Genomic DNA, 19,079 nt, shown 5'->3' on the forward strand with positions numbered 1-19,079 from the left:
TGGCAGATGCTAAGTTTCCCCTAAATCGCTGCTGCATGCCCGAGCTTACTCCCTTCCTTAGAGATGGCACTGCACGCTCAGAGCGGAGAGGGGTCTTCTGACTTTAGCCCCTAAGACCCCACCATCCATGCAGGGGCTGGCCTCGCTGGCCTCGGGAGGCTGCCCCCTGGATTTGGACAAGGGCTCCCTGCACCAGCAAGCTAACGGTTTTTCCTTGTGTGAGTCTTAACTTCTCCACTGGGCACCACGGTTTCAGTTCTGCTGAGGTGCCCTGGGGGCTTCTGGCACGGGGGACATTTTTGAAAAACATTTAGGGAATAAAACCAAACTGGCTTCCCTGAGTAGCTCCAGCTGGGAATTAAATCCTTCACCAGGAGGCGTGACTCCCACTTCGGGGCCACTGAGGAACAGCAGAGGGGTGAGACTGAAGACATTGCCTTGAAACACACATCAGTCCAGCGAAATGCCTGGCTCTGAGCCTCAGGTTCAACCCACGTCGATAAAGCGCCTGCTCTGTGACTTCAAACTCTTACCTCTGCCCGTTGATTTGGTATCTTTTCCGGGTGTCGCAGACACCTCAAACCCCATGCGCCCTCTACAGAAGGATGGGTTTCCCCACGCATTCCCATGTCTGCCCTGTCTGCCCATCTTGGAGCATGGCACTGTCGCCCTGGTCAGGCCAAGCCACCTCCCCGCCCCCCCCTCTCCTTTGTCCCCCCATCCAACCCATCAGGAGCCCTCTGGCTTTACCACCATCCTGAAGCCTATATCCTACCACCTTGATCCAACCCAGCTTTCTTCTCTTGCTTGGACAACTGCAATAATCTCTTTGCTGGTCTCCCAGCCTCCACCCTTCGCCTCCTATTGCCCGTTCTCCACACAGCAGCCAGAGTAGTCGTTTTAAAACATAAACTAGATCATGCAGCTTTTCCTGTTTAATGCTCCCTGGCCCCACGGCTGTCCACAGCACTTAGGATAAACTCTGATGTCCCTGACCCATGTCTGGCTCACACCTCCCTCTCCAGACTCATTTATCCCAGTTGCCCCTGTGCTTTCACTCATTCACTACGGTCACTGTGGCCTTCACACACTTCCCACCACAGGGCCTTTGCATGTGCTGGTCCCACCTCCCTAGATCTCCACCTGGCTGGCTGCCGTCATCATTCAAGCCTTGGCTCAAGCGTCACCTCCTCGAGAGGCCTCCCCCGCCTCCTTCGAGAATGCTGACCGCCCCCCCCCCCCAAGCCTACCCCCTCTCTCCCATCACTCACTAGCACATCTCATTGTTTTATTTTCTTCACGACCTTTTCATTAAATGAACTTTCTCATTTATGGATTTGTTTGGCTGTTTACTGCTGAGGCCCTGGGGATTGAGGGTGACACAGCTGGGGTTCCTGCCCTCATGGAGCCAACATTTTAAGGAGGAGATCTTGAGAGACTAAATCTACCCTGGACTTTTCAACCACAAGAGCCAATAATTTCCTTTCATTTGCTAAAGTCAGTCAGGCTTTGTCATTTGCAATCAGCCGACTCTTTATTACATTAGGCTCCGTAAATACTTGCTGAATTCAATTGCCATGTTTGTTTTGTTCATTAGTTCTCTCCCTCCCTCCCTCCCTTCTCCCTCTTTTTCCCCAAGACACGAGAGGTCATTGTAAAGTGGGCCTGCACGTTGCATCTGGCTGAAGGGACAGTCCTGGGCCTGATGCTCACAGAACCCAATGTTCACAGAACCCACGCCAATGTTCTGCTTTGTCATCAACGAGTTTCTACATAGATCCTCTCTGATTCCTCAAAAAGTTGAAAATAGAGCTACCCTACGACCCAGCAATTGCACTACTGGGTATTTACCCCAAAGATACAAATGTAGTGATCCGAAGGGGCACCTGCACCCCAGTGTTTATAGCAGCAATGTCCACAATAGCCAAACTGTGGAAGGAGCCGAGATGTCCATCGAAGATGAATGGATAAAGAAGATGTGGTATATATATACGATGGAATACTACTCAGCCATCAAAAAATATGAAATCTTGTCATTTGCAACAACATGGATGGAACTGGAGGGTATTATGCTGAGCGAAATAAGTCAACCAGAGAACGACAATTATCATATGCTCTCACTCATATGTGGAATTTGAGAAACAAGACAGAGGATCATAGGGGAAGGGAGGGAAAAATAAAACAAGATGACATCACAGAGAAAGACAAACCGTACGAGACTCAATCATAGGAAACAAACTGAGGGTTGCTGGAAGGGAGGGGGGATGGGGGGATGGGGTAACTGGGTGATGGACATTAAGGAGGGCATGTGATGGAATGAGCACTGGGTGTAAGACTGATGAATCACTGAACTCTACCCCTGAAACTAATAATACACTGTATGTTAATTAATTGAATTTAAGATGTTGGGCAGAGAACATCAATTCCACTTCACAGATAGGAAGGCTGAGGCCCAAATGGCTTGCCTAGGCTGGACAGAACACAAGACTGATCATTTCAGCAAGGATTTCCTCCTCTGGAATTTTAGGACCACAGACCAGAAGGGAAAACCTGTATCCCTTCCTGATGATACACACTAGTCATGCTCTGGGGCAACCAGGCCAGATCAGAATTCAGAGCCTTCGTATTTCTACTTCACAGGCTAGTCCCAGGGATTGTTGATTCCAGGAAAAAATATTCCTGCTAAGATAATCAGGACTGTTCTTTCATACACAGTATAATTTTAGATTACCTTCATTTTTCAATCTGGTAAACCAAAAATGCAAATACAATTTACAAAGCCATTAGATCCCCACATTAATCCTCTTATCAGCCAAAAAAACCTTCTCACCTTGGAGAAAGCTGCTTGCTCTTTCATCAGAGGTAAATCATGCATTGTGTTTCCCTCCTTGCTTTGGCTACCGGGGAGCTCAGAGAGATTAACTCTGAACTTCACTGCAGTAGTTGGCCTGAGCTAGATTTTTCTGGTACAGTGCCTCACCCTTATTTGTTAACTTAGCTTTCTATTCCTTTGCCTTGCTTTAATAGTTCAATTTTAAATATGTTTTCCATTTGAAATTCTTCTCAAATCTTTCTGCCACAGGCTGGGTATAAACAAAGGAGTTAAACTGATTTCTGACGTTGTCCCCCCCCCAGCCCCCTTCCTATCTCTTTTGCCACTTGCCTCAGCGCACAGGAGCAGATAGTAACTAAGCCCCAGTCCCTCGGCTTGCTCTCTGTCTTCGTAAAACATGTTTTCAGGGGGATGTAAATTGTTTTTAAAAGCTTCCATCCTGGCCCACTGCTAATTATTACTGACCCAGGAGGATCTGTACTAATTTGCCTTAATAAACTTATTAAATAGTAAATTTCAGGAGGAAGAGACGACACAGCCTTTATTGGATTAGTGAAACTGCCAGAGCAGAGAGAAGCCCATTGGTCGCATGGGGAAGCTGGGGAGATCAGTGGGCCAAGTGTGTTTTCAATAAACTGTCGCTGGCTACGGTTTTGTGCCTTCTTGGGGGTTGTCAGCAAAAATTTCTAGCCTCCAAAGGAAAAAGGAAAAACAGAAAAGAGAAAAGGCAGCTCAGAGCGGAGAGGGGTCTTCTGACTTTAGCCCCTAAAGCCCCACCATCCATTGCAGGGGCCGGCCTCGCTGGCCTCGGGAGGCTGCCCCCTGGATTTGGACAAGGGCTCTTCCCCCGAACCTGACGCAGGTCATTAAGCATGGGGACTATGACACGGAACGGGCGGGCAATGCCAAACCTCCAGGTCGTTGAAGAACAGATGCGTATCTGCAAGGTTGAAGATCATTTCTTCCATCATCAGGCCGATGCGCACCGACGTCGTGGTGTCCTGGTAGAAAGAAGGGACAGAGTCACCTGCCAGCAGGGCCTCTCTCTCCCATACCCCTACCCCCCGAAAGGCAGTCACGGACATTCCTGATGGACTCCCATGCAGTCCAGGCTGTGTCTCCGCGTGGGGTCAGGGTGATGATGCTGGATGGCTTCCGAGATTTCACTCCTAGGTGCCCCTAGTTTCTACTTGCCCTCTTTAGTACTGCAATCTCCCCCATATGCCCCTGCAACTGCAACTGTGCTCAGCGTTACCAGATCCGGGAATGGCGGCAAGAAAGGAGGGCCCCTCCCAGCCTTTCCGCTTCCAGGGAGGCCTGGAATACTAAAGCGAAGTGGCGTAGACTGGGTAAAACCCACCGGGAGAGCGGACACGTTGGTTCTCTCTTTACTACAGTCTCTCTGTGGATGCTGTCGTACTCCTCCCGGTACATGCAACATCACTGTTTTCTCACAAGAGTTTTAATTATAAAAGCAAGCACACAAACAAAACCCCATTAGGGTCCCTCCATACCCCGGAAAACTAGGCCACCATTAAAAAAGTAAAGTCATGTGAGAGTTACTGACATGAAACTAGCACCAAGATATGAAGTAACAAAAGCAAGATGCACCACAGTAGAACGTGTGAAACCCAACTGTGCAGTCAAAGGGTCCCTCTTCTCTCCCTCTCTCCCATACACATGCTGTGGTAGACATCCTGTAGGAGGACGATCTGCACCGGGGGTTAGCACACTACAGCCACGGGCCCAATCTGGCCTGCTGCCTGTCTGTGTATGGCTCATGAGCTAGGAACGACTTTATACATTTTTTTTTTTTTTAAGAGAGAGAGAGAGCCCATGTGCGTGTGTGCAAGTGGGGGAAGGGGAAGAGGGAGAGAGAATCTTTAGCGGGCTCCACACCCAGCATGGAGCTCAACGTGGGACTTGATCCCATGACCCCTGAGGTCATGACCTGAGGCGAAATCAAGAGTCAGACACTCAACTGACTGAGCCACCCAGGCACCCCGACTTTTTACATTTTTAAACAGTGAATTGTCTATGGTTGCTTTTGCACTTTGAAGGCAGAGGTCAGCATGAGCCACAGAGACCCTGTGTCCTGCAAAGCCTAAAATATTTACTCTCTGGCCCTTAGCAGGAAAAGTCTGCCAATCCCTGATATATACCCTCCCTGTTGAACTCAGATGTGACCATGTGACTTGCATTGGGTAATGATATGTGAGCAGAAGTTATGTTTCATTTCTGGTCCAGAGCTTTAAGAGCAAGTGGTTGGTCATGCTCTCTCTTCCCACTTCATGAGACTAAATGTTCCACAGAAAAGGTAATGTGGGTCAGAGCTGCGACAGACCAGAAGGGGCATGTACCACAAAAGAGAAGTAGATGACATTTGGGGGATGTTTGTTACTGCAGCATAACCTCACCTAACCTAACTAATACACATGAAAAATACTTGGCACAATGGTTCTCAATTCTGGCTGCACACTATAATGATTGGGGGCATGTTAAAAATCCTGATGCTCAGACCCTCCTCCAGGCCAATAAAATCAGAATTTCTGAGGATGGGGTCCAGGCATCAGGAATTTTGAAATCTCTCCACCCACCCAGTTTCAATGTGCAGTCAAGGTTAAGAACCACTGGTCTAAAAGGATATACAACACTTAGTAATATTCCAGGTTAATATCCATCAAATGCTTTCTCTGTGCCACTGTACAAATTAACTTAATTCATTTAATTCCCACAAAGACTTATGAGTTGAGCATGATTATTTTCCCATTTTACAGATGAGAAAACTGAGACCGAAAATGGTTAGGTAACTTGCTCAAGGCCCTGCAGCTGGTGCGTGCTGGGATTTGAACCCAGGTCGTGTGGCCCCAGAGCAGCATTGCTTGTGTGGAGGCCTTGGAGGGGCTGGAGTGGCAGGAGGCATGAAGGGGACCTGCTTGAATTTTTCATGGACAGGCTGTCTTACTTCTAATATAAAAATAAATAATTAATGACATAAACCCTTTTTGACCCTGAAAAAAAAAAGGAAAAAAAAATGTAGCTGGTGATCTCAGCTTCACACACACAACTGTGAAGAATCAAGCCCAGGAACACAGCCATTAGGTGGAACACCTCATTAGGACCCCAAAAGCCAAAGCTTAGCACTCCAGGTCCTGGCTGGAAGGCGGCAGGGTAGAGTACTCAGTGAAAAATGAAGAAAAAATGAGGAAAGAAAGCGTTTCAGGGCCAAGCTGGGAATCGGTGTGTGACCTGGCAAAGGGTTTTGGGGGGTGTTTCCACACATTACTCACCCCCAAACCATTTCACCCCTGCATGATTGCACGTTACTTCTTGGCGAGGCCGTGCACCTAACGACAGATGAGCAGCCCTCTGTGTGCTAGACAAGAGCAAGAAGCTGCCGTCCACACTCATCTGCTGAAAGGATTTATGTAGAAAAATGTCAACTCCCAGGCCAGCGCATAAAACAGGAAAAGCACTTATTGTATATGGAATGGTCTGTCTGTGAAAAGTATTTTGTGTAGCTAGAAGAAGACAAATACTCAATACTGATACAGTTGAAATTACATCTTATTGATACTGGCAGGATGTGGGGAGGAAGTCTGCATGTGTGTGATGGGGGCCAGGCAAGGGAAGAGGGCTACATTCTCATCTTCTAGTTTGGGAAGCCAGGGAGCATGCCTAAAATGGAAAAAAAAAAAATCAAGAAATAATAACATAATCAGGTTACTTAGAAATTTGGAGGTAAGTACCAAAAGAATCAGCAAGGGTTGAAAGTTGTTGCCTGTGGGCAGAAAGAAAGGGTTTGTGTGGGGTCCACTGGGGACTGCTGTTTCTCTTAATACTTTCTTTTGTAGAACTATATGAGTTTTAAAGTATATGCATGTATTTCCTGGATTAAAAGAAAGCTAAATTAAAAATAAAAGGGAACATACTGAGTAATTCCACTTCCCATTATCTCTTCTAGAGAAAAACCCATGCAGATGAACAAGGGCCATGTAAAAAGATGTTCATTACAGAACTGTTTGTAAACACCAAAGACTAAATAGTTTAGCTGTCCAGCCAAAGGTTACTAGAGAAATAAAATGTAGTATATTCGTCTGGTGGAAAACTAAATTCAGTTGAAAGAAATGAAGTACATCTCCATATATTAATATGGACATGTAAAAAAAAATAATATCGAGTGAAATTGTTTTCTGAAAGTTATATACTGCATGTTATTGGCATTTACTAAAAACACATACCATGCTACTACATATTTCCCATAGACACTTATATATTTATAAATTTCTGAAAGGATATACCTAGAGTAAAAACAGTAATTACTTCTGGAAGGCAGAGAGGTGGGGACAGGAATTAGAGGTAAAGATGAAAGTGAACTTTAGCACGAGCTAGAATATTTTTTTTTTAAAGATTTTATTTATTTGACAGAGAGATAGACAGAGCCAGAGAACACAAGGAGGGGGAATGGGAGAGGGACAGGGAGAAGCAGGCTCTGCACTGAGCAGGGAGCCCAATGTGGGGCTCGATCCCAGCCCCTGGGATCATGACCTGAGCCGAAGGCAGATGCTTAACCATCTGAGCCACCCAGGCGCCCCCAAGCTAGAATATTCTAAAATGTTTTGAAAGAGAAGGGATTCAATACTTATCATATAATTAAAAATTAAAACAAAATTTTGAGGCGCCTGTCTGGCTCAGTTGGTGGAGTGTGAGACTCTTGATCTCCGGGTTGTATGTTGGCGCCCCACGCTGGGTGTAGAGATTACTTAAAAATAAAATCTTTTAAAAAAATTCAAACAAAAATTGAAAGATGCCCAGATGCTTCTGAGGAGAACCTTTAGAATACCCATCTACTCCTTGAGAATTCTCATTGTTTCAGGTTTTCCTAAAATCTGCCTGCATGCTGGGTGGAGATTGTTCTGAACTCCACAAGTGGGACCTCTTTTCAAGGAATTTGATAAAAACTAGCTGTAAGAGGTGGAAAAGTCTAGAATAGCCCAACTGTCCCAGGAGTTAAGTAACAGAGTGTGACCCTGAGCCAGACCACTTTATCCAAGTAGAAAATGTTTTTCCAGGATTGCAAAGACTGAGAAACTAAGAATAAAAGCACACACACATACAAAGGGGTGGAGACTCAGCAGTAATTAACGTGAAACCCATCCCGAGTGAGGGCAAGACGAAAGCCACCGGTTTTGTCTCATGCTGCGTCTCATGCTGCATGCCGAATCCATTCCTAATATACTCCACAAACACACCACCTTGGTCTGTTGGCTTCAGTCACTCTGTGCAGCTCGGAGGGGGATCCTTTCCTGATCTAGCTCGTCTCCCTGTCAAATAAACCCTAACACAGGGAAGCCTTCACGCCATGTTCTTCAGCTAAAAACAGACCACTAACCCATTCAAACCCACTCTGACCCCTCTACCACCTGAGGTTGCGGTGAGGTTTATGTAACAGGCACTCCACAAGCACTGTCATTGTCAAAAACTCCCAGGCCACGTCCTCGAACCCTTACGCAAAGAACCTGTGTCTGTAAACCCAGCAGGAACACCCCAAACCAGGTGGTACTTTATGAAAACCACCTCTTAATCACAACATACTCTTTGGATTAAAAAAATACCAGCCTTGTTTAGGTTCAGTTCCTAAATAAGCAACAGCAGACACAGATTGTTTTTAACAAATGATCAATTTAAACCAGAAGGGAGAACTGAGAAAAGGGATTTTTTTTTTTCCCCCCAAAACAAGCTTCAATTTGTAACTTGTCCATCAAAGGACCGTGCTGGGGGCAGGTAGGGTTGGGTGGATGGAAGGTCATCTTTGTTTAACTTGAGAGTTTGGGGGTGGTTCTCTCCCAGAGAGGGGACAAATCAAAGGCACTGCAGATTTTTTCAACATGTTCTAACGATCCCCCATATTGGTGTGGCCAGCTGGGCTGTGCGCACGTTCATTCAGGAGGCGGATGCGGAGGCTCCGAGCTTTGGCACCCTGCCTCGGGGCGGATGCTGTGGGCCTGGACGCAGCTCTGCAATCTAGTTCTTATGCATTCTTGGTGAAGTTCTCTAACAAGAGGTGGATGGTGGGGACTTTCTCCACATGGGCTGCTCTAAGATCTGCCCTGTGGATCAGTAATTCCGTTGTCTTGTGACGCACGGTTGTATCTCCTAGATCGACGGGATAGGGTAAGAGCATGAAAACAAAAGTCTTTCCTCATAGGAAGTTAATCTGATGTCAAACAAACTCGAATGAAGAAAACGGCATACGGATTCTTGGAGGATTCCAATTCTGAACACAAACGTTACTCGGGTTAATTAAGACGATGGGCTGTTTAATACCAAGTCTCCATTGTGCCCAAATTTACAAGCTCCCCATTTTAAGCCATATTCTTGGAGGTCTACTTCCCAACCCCTATCGATTAGGAGGCAACATTTTCATTTCAAAAGGAGTCCAAGTTTTTACCAGTTGTTTAAATAAGTAACTCTACCTGTCCACTATAGAAATCCCCTCTCTGAGCTTACCCTGTTTTCTGTTTTTAAGCATGTAGCGCTTTGGTTGTAGATGGTTTCAATGCATGTTTCGTTCAAAGAAGTGAGATCCACACACTATTTATTCAACATCACAACAACCCTTTGAACAAAAGGAAGGCACGTCCTAATCTTATCCTGAAACCTTAGGTGACTGGGGGGCCTTTGGGTTCTTTCGCAGCTGGTTGAGTAATAATACTAATAGCTAATTTTTGAGTGCTTTGGAGTAGAGGTTAAGAGAGTGGGCTCTCAGCCAGACTGCTTATGACCAAGGCCAGTTCCACCTCTTACCAGCTAGATGACCTTGTACAAGTTACTTAACTTCTGCATGCCTCAGTTTGTCATCTGTAAAATGGGGTTACTTACCACACAGGGTTGTTGTAAAGATCAGATGGCTTTTTCAAAGTGCTGGTTATAATCGCGTAAGTGAAAGTTTACTTTAATGGCCAGCATTACAAAAGAAAAAAAAAATGGAAGAAATACAAGAGAATCTGTGGCCTGCTGTCTGTTTTTGTAAATAAAGTTTTATTGGAACACAGCAAGGCCCATTTGTTCTTAATGTTCATGGCTGCTTTTGCACTACAATGGCAGAGTTGATAGTCACTACAGAGCCTAGCCTAAGTCTAAAGTATTTATTATCCCTTTATTTTTTAAAAAAATATTTATTTATTTATTTATTTATTTATTTATTTATTTATTTGAGATAGACGGTGAGAGCATGAGCGGGAGGCAGGGGCGGAGAGGGGCAGAGGGAGAAGCAGGCTCTCCACTGAGCAGGGAACCCAATGTGGGGCTCAATCCCAGGACCCTGGGATCACTACCTGAGCCAAAGGCAGACGCTCAAGCGACTGGGCCATCCAGGCGCCCCTTATTATCCCTTTATAGAAAAAGTTTGCCAATCCCTAGAATAGATGACAAATACCAGCGTATGTCATATACAGTAATGGTGAACTTCTATTTCAGTTGGAGTGTGTGTTTGTGTGTATTTGAGACAGAGGGAGGGTTGTGGGGGGAGAGATGGGTCATGGTATAAAATGTGTTTCTTCCTGAGGCAGCTCTGGGACTAGAACTCAGGTCTGCTCTGACACCAGATTCCACAATCCTTGGGTCATGTCATAATGCCTGTTATAGCGGCTCTGCTCTGAGCCAACGTCTACCTCCCATGACTCAGCTGCGTGACTGGAAAGAAGTGTGATGTCTCCCCTGGACTATCCAGATGGACCGGGCCCAGTATCTGGTGGTCTCCACATAAGCTGAGCCATTCAGCTGGTTTCCTGTGGGGTCCCTGCTGTGAAGATTTGGAGGCTGTCTGGAAAGGGTTAACTGGGCAGGCCTGGGTTGCTCGAACCCTGTGCATTCCTAAGCAGGTCAGTCTTCAAGACTGGTCCTTGGCTCCTGGTAGATGAGCCTTGGGCCGCGCAAGGCTAGTTGATCAGATGGTTTCTGCTAACAGTGGGATTGTGGAGAGTGCCTGTTTTTGTTCTGGGGGCTGGAGTCTGAGTAGCTGAGGTGCTGTGTGCCTATAGCATGGACCCCGATAAGATCCTGGACCCCGGGGCTCAGGTGAGCTCCACTGGTTGGTCACACCCGACATGTGTTGTCACATCAGTGCCAGCAGAATTTAGAGGAACATCTGTGCTCCACTGGGAGAGGATTCTGGAAGCTGGTGCCTACTTTCTCCCGGATCTTATTCCATGTGCCTTTTCCCTTTGCTGATTTTAACCTGTGTCCTTTCACTGTAATAAACACTGTGAACATAATAGCTCTTCTGAGTCCTGTGGGTCCTTCTAGCAGCTCGTCAAGCCTGATGGTGGTCTTGAGGGCCCCTGACACGGGGTCTTTATTAGACACTTTGAAAAAACACCAACTGGTGAGAAAAAGGGGCAGCGGCATGATATTGTGGAGCTACCTAATCTCTCTGGGAATGAACTTTCAAGTCTGTAAATAAGCAGTTATTAATTTTTAGTAAAAATAATACCCATTATTGGCCTCCCAGGATGATTTCATAACCCAGGCCTGGTCAGAACCATAGTGACTGGTTCCCGGATGGTCATGTGGCCAGTGGGAGCCCCTGAGAATTGGCGCTAGGACATTAGCTGTAACCGGTGGGGAAGCGGCAGCTTCTTACCCCCGGCGTGGCTGAGCTGGTAGAACCTCCGCCGGAGGATGCTGGCAGCCGCCTCTGTCACCACACGGGCGGAGCCTCCCTCACAAGACACATGGCTTCATACACAATAATTTGGGGACTGGATCCCACTGTTCCTGAAGTCTCCTTCTGGACATATTGGTCATTAAGAACAGATACATTTTCCTTTTTGGCTTAAACTGATGTGTGTTGAGTTTTTGTCACTCATAACCTAAAATTCTTGACTCCGCTTTGCCATCTCCCCGTGTCTGTGCAAAACCGGGTGTTTCCCACATTGCCAATGTCCAGTGGGCAAGCTCAAGTGCTTCTACACATCTTAACAACGACCAAGTTTTGCCAGGCGGCACTTTAGAAAGACTGAATGTCTTGTCTTCTGATGGCACCTCTTAACAGCCTTTCCCCAAGGTGATATAAACCAAGATCTGGGATATTATCTGGTCTGAGAGCACTAATCTCTCTTTCACACAAGCACTGTCTAATGAGGCAACTGGCTTCCTGCAAATGACCGCCACAAACTGCTTCCACCTTCGAGGGTGTGCATGCAAGTGCCCACAGGCAAGCAGCTCCATGAAGCAAAAATCACTGAGAGCATCAATCATGGAGTTAGTGGGACCCGAGTTCAAATCCTGGGGGCTGCCATTCCCCAAGGACCTGACCTTGGATGAGATGTTCATACTTCCTGGGCCTCAGTTTCCTCATCTGAATACAATCAGTGGATCCCTCCCAGGAATCCTGGAGGATAATGCATGTGTGATGACCTGCTCCTGGTGTTAGGTATTATTAGCAAAAAGCGGCAGGGTCCAGAATCTTCCATTAGAAAACTTTCCCTGCTTGGAAATTCCCGTGCAATAGTTTAACCTGGTATTTTCCAAACCATGGCCATACTCGTTACACCTTTGCAAGTTCTGTCCCACCGCAGGGCAACTGGGCTAACTTAACATTTTCCTTTAATTCAGCTTCCTGTCCCTGCTTTTTTAACTTAAACGCATGTAGTTGAGAAACAAGCTTGTTATCACGACATAAATGGCAATCTGTTCCACTCACTGTACCTGGAAGGTAGGCACGAAGATAAGCAGAGGTGTTAGGTCCCCGGGGCCGCCTTTTTCAGCTGCTGGAGGCCACCTACATGCCCGGTGCCTCCGCTTCAACTCCTTCCTTCTGTCCTCCCATCTCTTACTGCGCCCTCTGATCTCCTGCCTCCCTCTTGTGAGGACCCTCGTGATTATAATGGGGCCACTTAATCACATCTGCCATAGAAGGTAAGAGTCACAGGTCCTGGGGACTGGACGTGGACATCTTTCAGGGGCCACTGGTCTGCCTTCACATCAGGCAAGGATGAAATTACAAAATGCTGCTCTTCTGGGCACATCATCTCCTGTACTAGGTTTTAAGGCTGTGGTTCTCAGCAGAGGTGGCCCATCCTCCTAGAGAGTAGTCAGGTGGTTTTGGTGGTCATAATAATTGGCTGGGGGGGTAGTGGTACTTGGGAGTGTGTGATAGGAAATATATATTTGGTTTTTGTCCCCTTTCCTGGCACAGAGTTCCTAAAACCCTGGAATTTCCTAAGTGATGAGAGCACTAAGAGTGAACTAGGTGTCTCGTTATTCAGAACAAGCCCTTTTGGACCACAGTGAGTTTATGTTAATGAGGTGACTTTTGAAAAGCCCCTAAAGGGATGCCTGGGTGGCTCAGTCGGTTAAAGGTCTGCCTTCGGCTCAGGTCATGATCCTGGGGTCCTGGGATCAAGCCCTGCACTGGGCTCCCTGCTCAGCGGGGAGCCTGCTTCTCCCTCTCCTGCTCTCCCTGCTTGTGCTCTCTCTCTCTGTGTCAAATAAATAAACAAACAAATAAATATATAAAATAAAATAAAAAAGCCCCTAAAGATGGGGGCTAGTTGCCAGGAAAACCAACAAGGGATTACAGGGCTGGACCTTTCAGTCCCATTCCCCGACCTCCAAGGAGAGGAGTGGGGCTGGAGGTTGAGTTCACTCACCAATGGCCAGTGATTGAACCAATCATGCTGATGTGCTATAAAAACCCAGTTCTTCTACTCATACAGAATGGCTCTGGATTTTCCTCTCTTAAATGCAAATCTTTTAAATGAGAAGCAGATACACGTTTCAGGTTCCTTCACTGTGTCTCCTATTGTGGTCAGGCCTGGGTATTTACATATTGAAATACATATTAAAATGTTTTTTCTTTTCATTATGTTACATTCAAGAGATTATATTCTTTTTTTTTTTTTAAAGTCGTGAGTGGGTGGGCTGTATTATTTAGATTTTCATTTCAGGGTAGTAAATAGGGCATTTTAAGTTATTTATTTTAAAAGGGGCTTTTAAAAAATTAAAAAAATAAAAAGGGGCTTTGGATGGGGTGATCAAGTTGAAATCTGCTTTAGGAAAATCTGGCAGTGAAGCGGTGACTCAAATCCTGATGCCAAGGGCAACCATGCTGTCCACTGTCCCCTACCGAGATAGGGAAGCAGGAGAGACTCCATTTTAGAAAGGCTCCACTCTGTTGTTTCTCTGCTAGGCCCTGTTTACTCCTCTTCTACATTTCACCTTGCATCTGAGTCAACCAAAGAAGCGATGTCCCTGTCTCAAGGGGGAAACAAGAAAGTGAATTGTTCTCTGAGTTTCATCCTAGACCTTCAAACACCTGATAATATCTAAGAAAAACCGGATTCCCGAGCTCGAGGACACTAGTTTCGAACAAATCTCTTTCTCGACAGTGGCATCAACACCCCTGACTTCGGTGGTTTATGGAATAACACCTATTGTTCACGTGACTCTCGCCTTTGATGGGACCCTACCCTGGATTCCTGAGGGAACATCTACCCCAGACCCCTTTCCAATGTAAACCCCTATCCCCAAGCTGCGGGGAGCCTCACCTCTCCTTTTTGGAGTCTCTCAGACACTCTGCTATACTCTATCACTCACACTATTCAGTCAACTCTGCTCTGTCTCCGGGCTGTATTTGATTTCTATCTGCACAAAGCCAAGAACTCTTTTGGCTGGTCCTGCAGGATGCCCTCTGGATCCTCCGAATGGCCTATGTCACTACAGTGTGCTTCGTGGCAGGAAACTCTCTGGCTGGGGGTGGGAGGGAGCAGAGCCCATGCGGCTGCAGTTCACAAAAGCACCTGTCAGCCCCAGGACGTCACTCTGTCCTTACGCCTCAATTTCCCCAATCTCTTCAAAAGCGAGGGATTAAGAGACACTTCCTCCAAATACTACTACTCTTTATTAGAGCTCTCCTGGTTTTTGAGTGCCTGCTATGTGCTGAGCCCCACGCTTAGTGCTTTACCTTATTTCCCAGGGGCCTTTAGCCCCTTACCAAGAGAAGGAGATGTGAGGGAGGAAGAGAAGTGCATCTGTTGCTAGGCTACCTATATAGACAGCTAGCTTCCCCTCTCCCCCAGATCTGGGGTCTATGAAGCAGCCAGAGTACCCTTTTTAAGACAAAAATCAGAGCTGTTTTTCCTCATTTAAAATCCACTAACTTCCCCTGGCCCTCTGAGTAAAGCTAACATCTCTTAGTGGCCACCATCTACTTCTCTCCAACCCACCTATCTGCTCTCTGAACTTGCCAAACCTGCTCCTGCCTCAGGGCCTTTGCACTTGCTGTTCCCTCTGCCTGGAATTTCCTTTCCCCAGGTGCTTTCATGGCTGGCTCCTTCATGACATTCAGTTCCCACTTTCAGCACCAGACAGGCCTTCTCCGATCATTCCATCTAACCCTGATGCCAACCATGCTCACTCTACATCCCTTACCCTGGTACAGGTTTTAACAGCATTTATCACGATCTGAAACGATTTTTCTTATTTATGATTTTTGGTGCTTCCAGAAGGCAAGCTCTGTGAGAGCTACTCCTATGGCCCCCGAGCCTGGAACACAGCCCAGTAAACAGCAGGAGCTCAGGTGAGTATTTTTTAAACGAATGTATGAGTTTATGTGAGCTTTACATACATTACCAGATTTCCTCTTCAAATCCTTTTTCCTGTTTTACAGAGAAATCAAGATGTAAAGCAATGAAGTGACTTGTCCAGGGTCACACTGCTAATAAGCGGCAGAGCTTGGGTTTCAAACTCCTGACTATCTGACTAAGAAACCAAAATCTTACCCACTTTACTCATGGACTATGTCTTCACAGGAACTAAGAACATAAAGTATTTTATTCAGGAGAAGAGGCTTAAGGCAGATTATAATCAGGTTTTTCTTTCTGTAAATGCCTGATTTAGAACTGTTGATGTCTACTTTTAATGAAATAAATGGTTCATTTAATTAAATTACACTCGCAAAGTTGGGAGAAATGACAAGCAGCTGCTTTGTGCAAATCAGCCCCGCCTCTTTCCTCAGGTCTCAGGCTGGCTTGCCTTTCTAATAACTGCTGGGCTTCAGAGAGGATAAAAGGAGGGCCCAGGGGTGGGAAAGGATCTCCCCTTATTGCCTCTGAGCATTTGTGCCTTTCATTTCCTGGACTTGATATGGAAAAGCTAAGTTCCCTGGTAAATCCCTCATTTCTCAGCTGCCCTCCTCTCCGCCCCCAAGGCCAGGCTGCGGGAACCAGACACCTTGGCTGAGAGTGGAAATCAGATCACATTAGCCGCCCCTGCAGGGCTCCGAATCCTTTTTTTGCCCCCAGCTTTTCCTCCCATTTACTGGCAGCCCATAACTTTTTAGGATGTCATTTAGGAGTCAAAAAGGAGATGTGCTGCGGAAAGACTCATTTTGGTCACCGGCTTTTGGGCCTCTTTAGATCCATTAATGGTTATCAAATGCAGTGCTTCCAAAGGTATTTTTCAGAAGTCAACCACCCAATGATCACACAAAAAACAACCCTGTACATGCTGCCTTGTTCTCACAGTGATCCACGGTTGGTGACGCCTGTTTCCTCCTAATCAGGGGTGTCTCTGGTGGAACGCCATGATCGGTCCTTGGACATGAGGACGGGGCAGTCCACAGTCTTTACTCCGAGCTGCTGGGATTCTGACATCCTAAGTGTTAAAGCCAGTTGCAGTCTCTGAGCAGACCCAGTCCCAGATGCAAGTCCTCCTGGACTGTTTGCTTCTCTTTCCTGCTCCAGACACAGCTCGGACTGCTCCCAGTGTTGGGGGAGTCTTGGTGGCTTGAAAGAGGCATCTGAACACTTAGCAAGAAGCTTCTTGGATGGTGAAATGAGTTAACCCTGCTTCGTGCTCCTCATGAAGCATTTTCTTAAAGAAACTTGTGTAACAAATCGAGGTAGGCGCCTGGGGATTTGGGAAGGGGTCTTCATATACTCATGCAAAGTTCTTCAATAGCTAATGTTGGGTTGAGAACTCTTACACCTTACATGTGTTTCTGAAAAACTTCTGGTGGCATGGTCAATAGTCAAAATCACTAAGATAACTAATTAACATAGTTAACTAATTAAAAGCAATGTAAATGAACCCACCTATTAGGGGTGGGTACTTTTGTGGGGCGCCTGGGTGGCTCACTTGGTTAAGCATCTGCCTTTGGCTCAGGTCATGGTCCCAGAGTCCTGGGATCGAGCCCCGCATCGGGCTCCCTGCTCAGCGGGGAGTCTGCTTCTCCCTCTCCCATTCCCCCTGCTTGTGTTCCCTCTGTGTCTCTCTCTCTGTCAAATAAATAAATAAAATCTTAAAAAAAAAAAAAAGAACTACTTTTGTGTGTTTACAAAACGTCTCGAGAATGAAAAATTTGAGCATTCCATAGATCAGGGTTTTTCATCCTTGGCACTGTTGACATTTTGAGCCAGATCATTCTTTGTCATGGGGGGCGTCCTGTCCATTGCAGGGTATTTGGGAGCATCCCTGGCCTCTCCCCGCTGGGTGCCTGTGGCACCCCGCCCTCCCTTCGTCATGACAACCAAAAATGCCTCCAGACTTTGTCACATGGAGCCGGGAGGAAAATTACCCTCAGTAGAGAAGCGCTGCTCTAAATCATTAAAAAATAATGAAAAGGCTTAGTCCTTAATGTCAATCAACTTTGTATTTATAAGTGAGCAACCTTATTAATGAAACGAGCTTCTTAAGTGATGACCTAAATTAAATAAAAAAAAACAAAACAAAAACAAACCACACCTAAATCTCCCACCCAGCTGAGTGAAAGGTGCCACTTTCGTATCCCAAAGAGCAGTGTGACCCAGTGGCTCGGAACCGCCGGGGCAACCAGACGCCTGCCTGCACACCTGGGCTCTGCCCTTCCTCCTAGAAGGTGTGACTGTGGGCACGTCTCGGGGCCCGTTTCCTGTCTGTGGGAGGCGGGGGTAACCACAGCACCTGCCTAGAGTGACGGCGAGTCAGTGAGCAGACACACGGAGAGCACTTGAGATCAGTGCCAGGCCGGGGACACGCACTGCCCGCGGGCTTGTCATTCTTAGTCACAGAATCGCCGTTCTGGGGCCTCCCTGGCCCAACCCAGCATCACCCCCACTGTCACCCGAAGCAAAGGCAGGGGGACACACGGGGTGGGAAGCTGGCCTGGCATTTTGCAGTTCCCGGCCCTCCCTCCTCTTAGCACCCAGACTGCCGCTCGCCAGGCTTGGGGGACCCTGTCCGGGCTTGCAGACTTGCCCGCTCTGGAGATGGTTCTCACAAATACAGGCAGCCGGCCACCTGCGTTTGCCTTGCTTTCCTTCTGTGTGGATCACCCTGACATCCCAAACTTCAGGACAATGCGCTTCTGCACCTATATTCTGGAACCTCTCCCCTTCTTTTAAAGAAAAAACAAAACAAAACACAACAACACAAACACACAAAACCAATCAAAGCCATCACACCGTGCAAGCCAACTGGGCCTTTAAAAAAATCACTGCCAAGTAGCTGTTTACAAGCTGAACAAATAATTACACTGCCACAAGGAAGAAAAGTATTAATTAAAGCTATTCATTAAACCAGCCTCACTATTCTGTGGGGTTTATCTCGTGGACGTGTCAGCCAGAGGTCAGGGACGGATTAGCACACAATGGAGGGCTTTGCCAGGTAAATCTCCTCCTTGTGGTTTGCTTTTAATAATAAAGTTGTCATTAAAAGAAAGAATTTAATGATTTTAATTGGGTTTAATTACTTGGAAACTCCTGGAAAACAGATCAGCTTGTTTAAAAGAGGAAGACAAGAAAATGATGGTTGTAAAGAAAAAAATAGTTTGATTCACATGTTTAAACAGTGAAGTTAAAAAAAAAAACCACCCAACAACTTGGCTTCTTTGGCAGTTTCACAGGAGAACACAGAAAATAGAAAAGATCTTCTTAGCTCAGCAAATGGGTCTATTTGTACTAACAAGAACATTCCCCCCAAAAATGTAGGATAAATCCTGTCACCACTGAGTCACAAAAGAGCCGAGCTGACTACAAATGATAAAATCATGTTCAAATCTAAGAGAACAAACAAAGATATCTGAACTGGTTCCTCTTTGGGTGTTTTAAGCAACAACTCAGACCCTTTGATTTGTTTTTATCTTTCGAAACATGTTCTTTCAGCTGGAGGTATCTGGCAGCTTTTAAAGCATTTTCCGAGGGTGTAAATTCAAAGGCCAAAAAAAAAAAAAAAAAATCATAAGTCTTCCTCTTTTAAACACTGT

At 46.3% G+C, this 19,079-nt stretch overlaps 1 protein-coding gene across 1 annotated transcript in view; it reads right to left on the reverse strand.

Annotated features, from left to right (window-relative positions):
• The window catches only part of EYA2 (EYA transcriptional coactivator and phosphatase 2), a 264,389-nt gene that overhangs the window by 46,959 nt on the left and 198,351 nt on the right, over positions 1-19,079 (reverse strand). The window contains exon 10 of the mRNA XM_032419638.1: positions 3,745-3,834. Coding sequence (XP_032275529.1) covers positions 3,745-3,834 — 90 coding nt within the window. The remainder of the gene's footprint in view (positions 1-3,744; positions 3,835-19,079) is intronic.

This window comes from Phoca vitulina, unplaced genomic scaffold, assembly GCF_004348235.1.
Source record: "Phoca vitulina isolate PV1807 unplaced genomic scaffold, GSC_HSeal_1.0 scaffold22, whole genome shotgun sequence".
NCBI classification, from domain to species: Eukaryota; Metazoa; Chordata; class Mammalia; order Carnivora; family Phocidae; genus Phoca; species Phoca vitulina.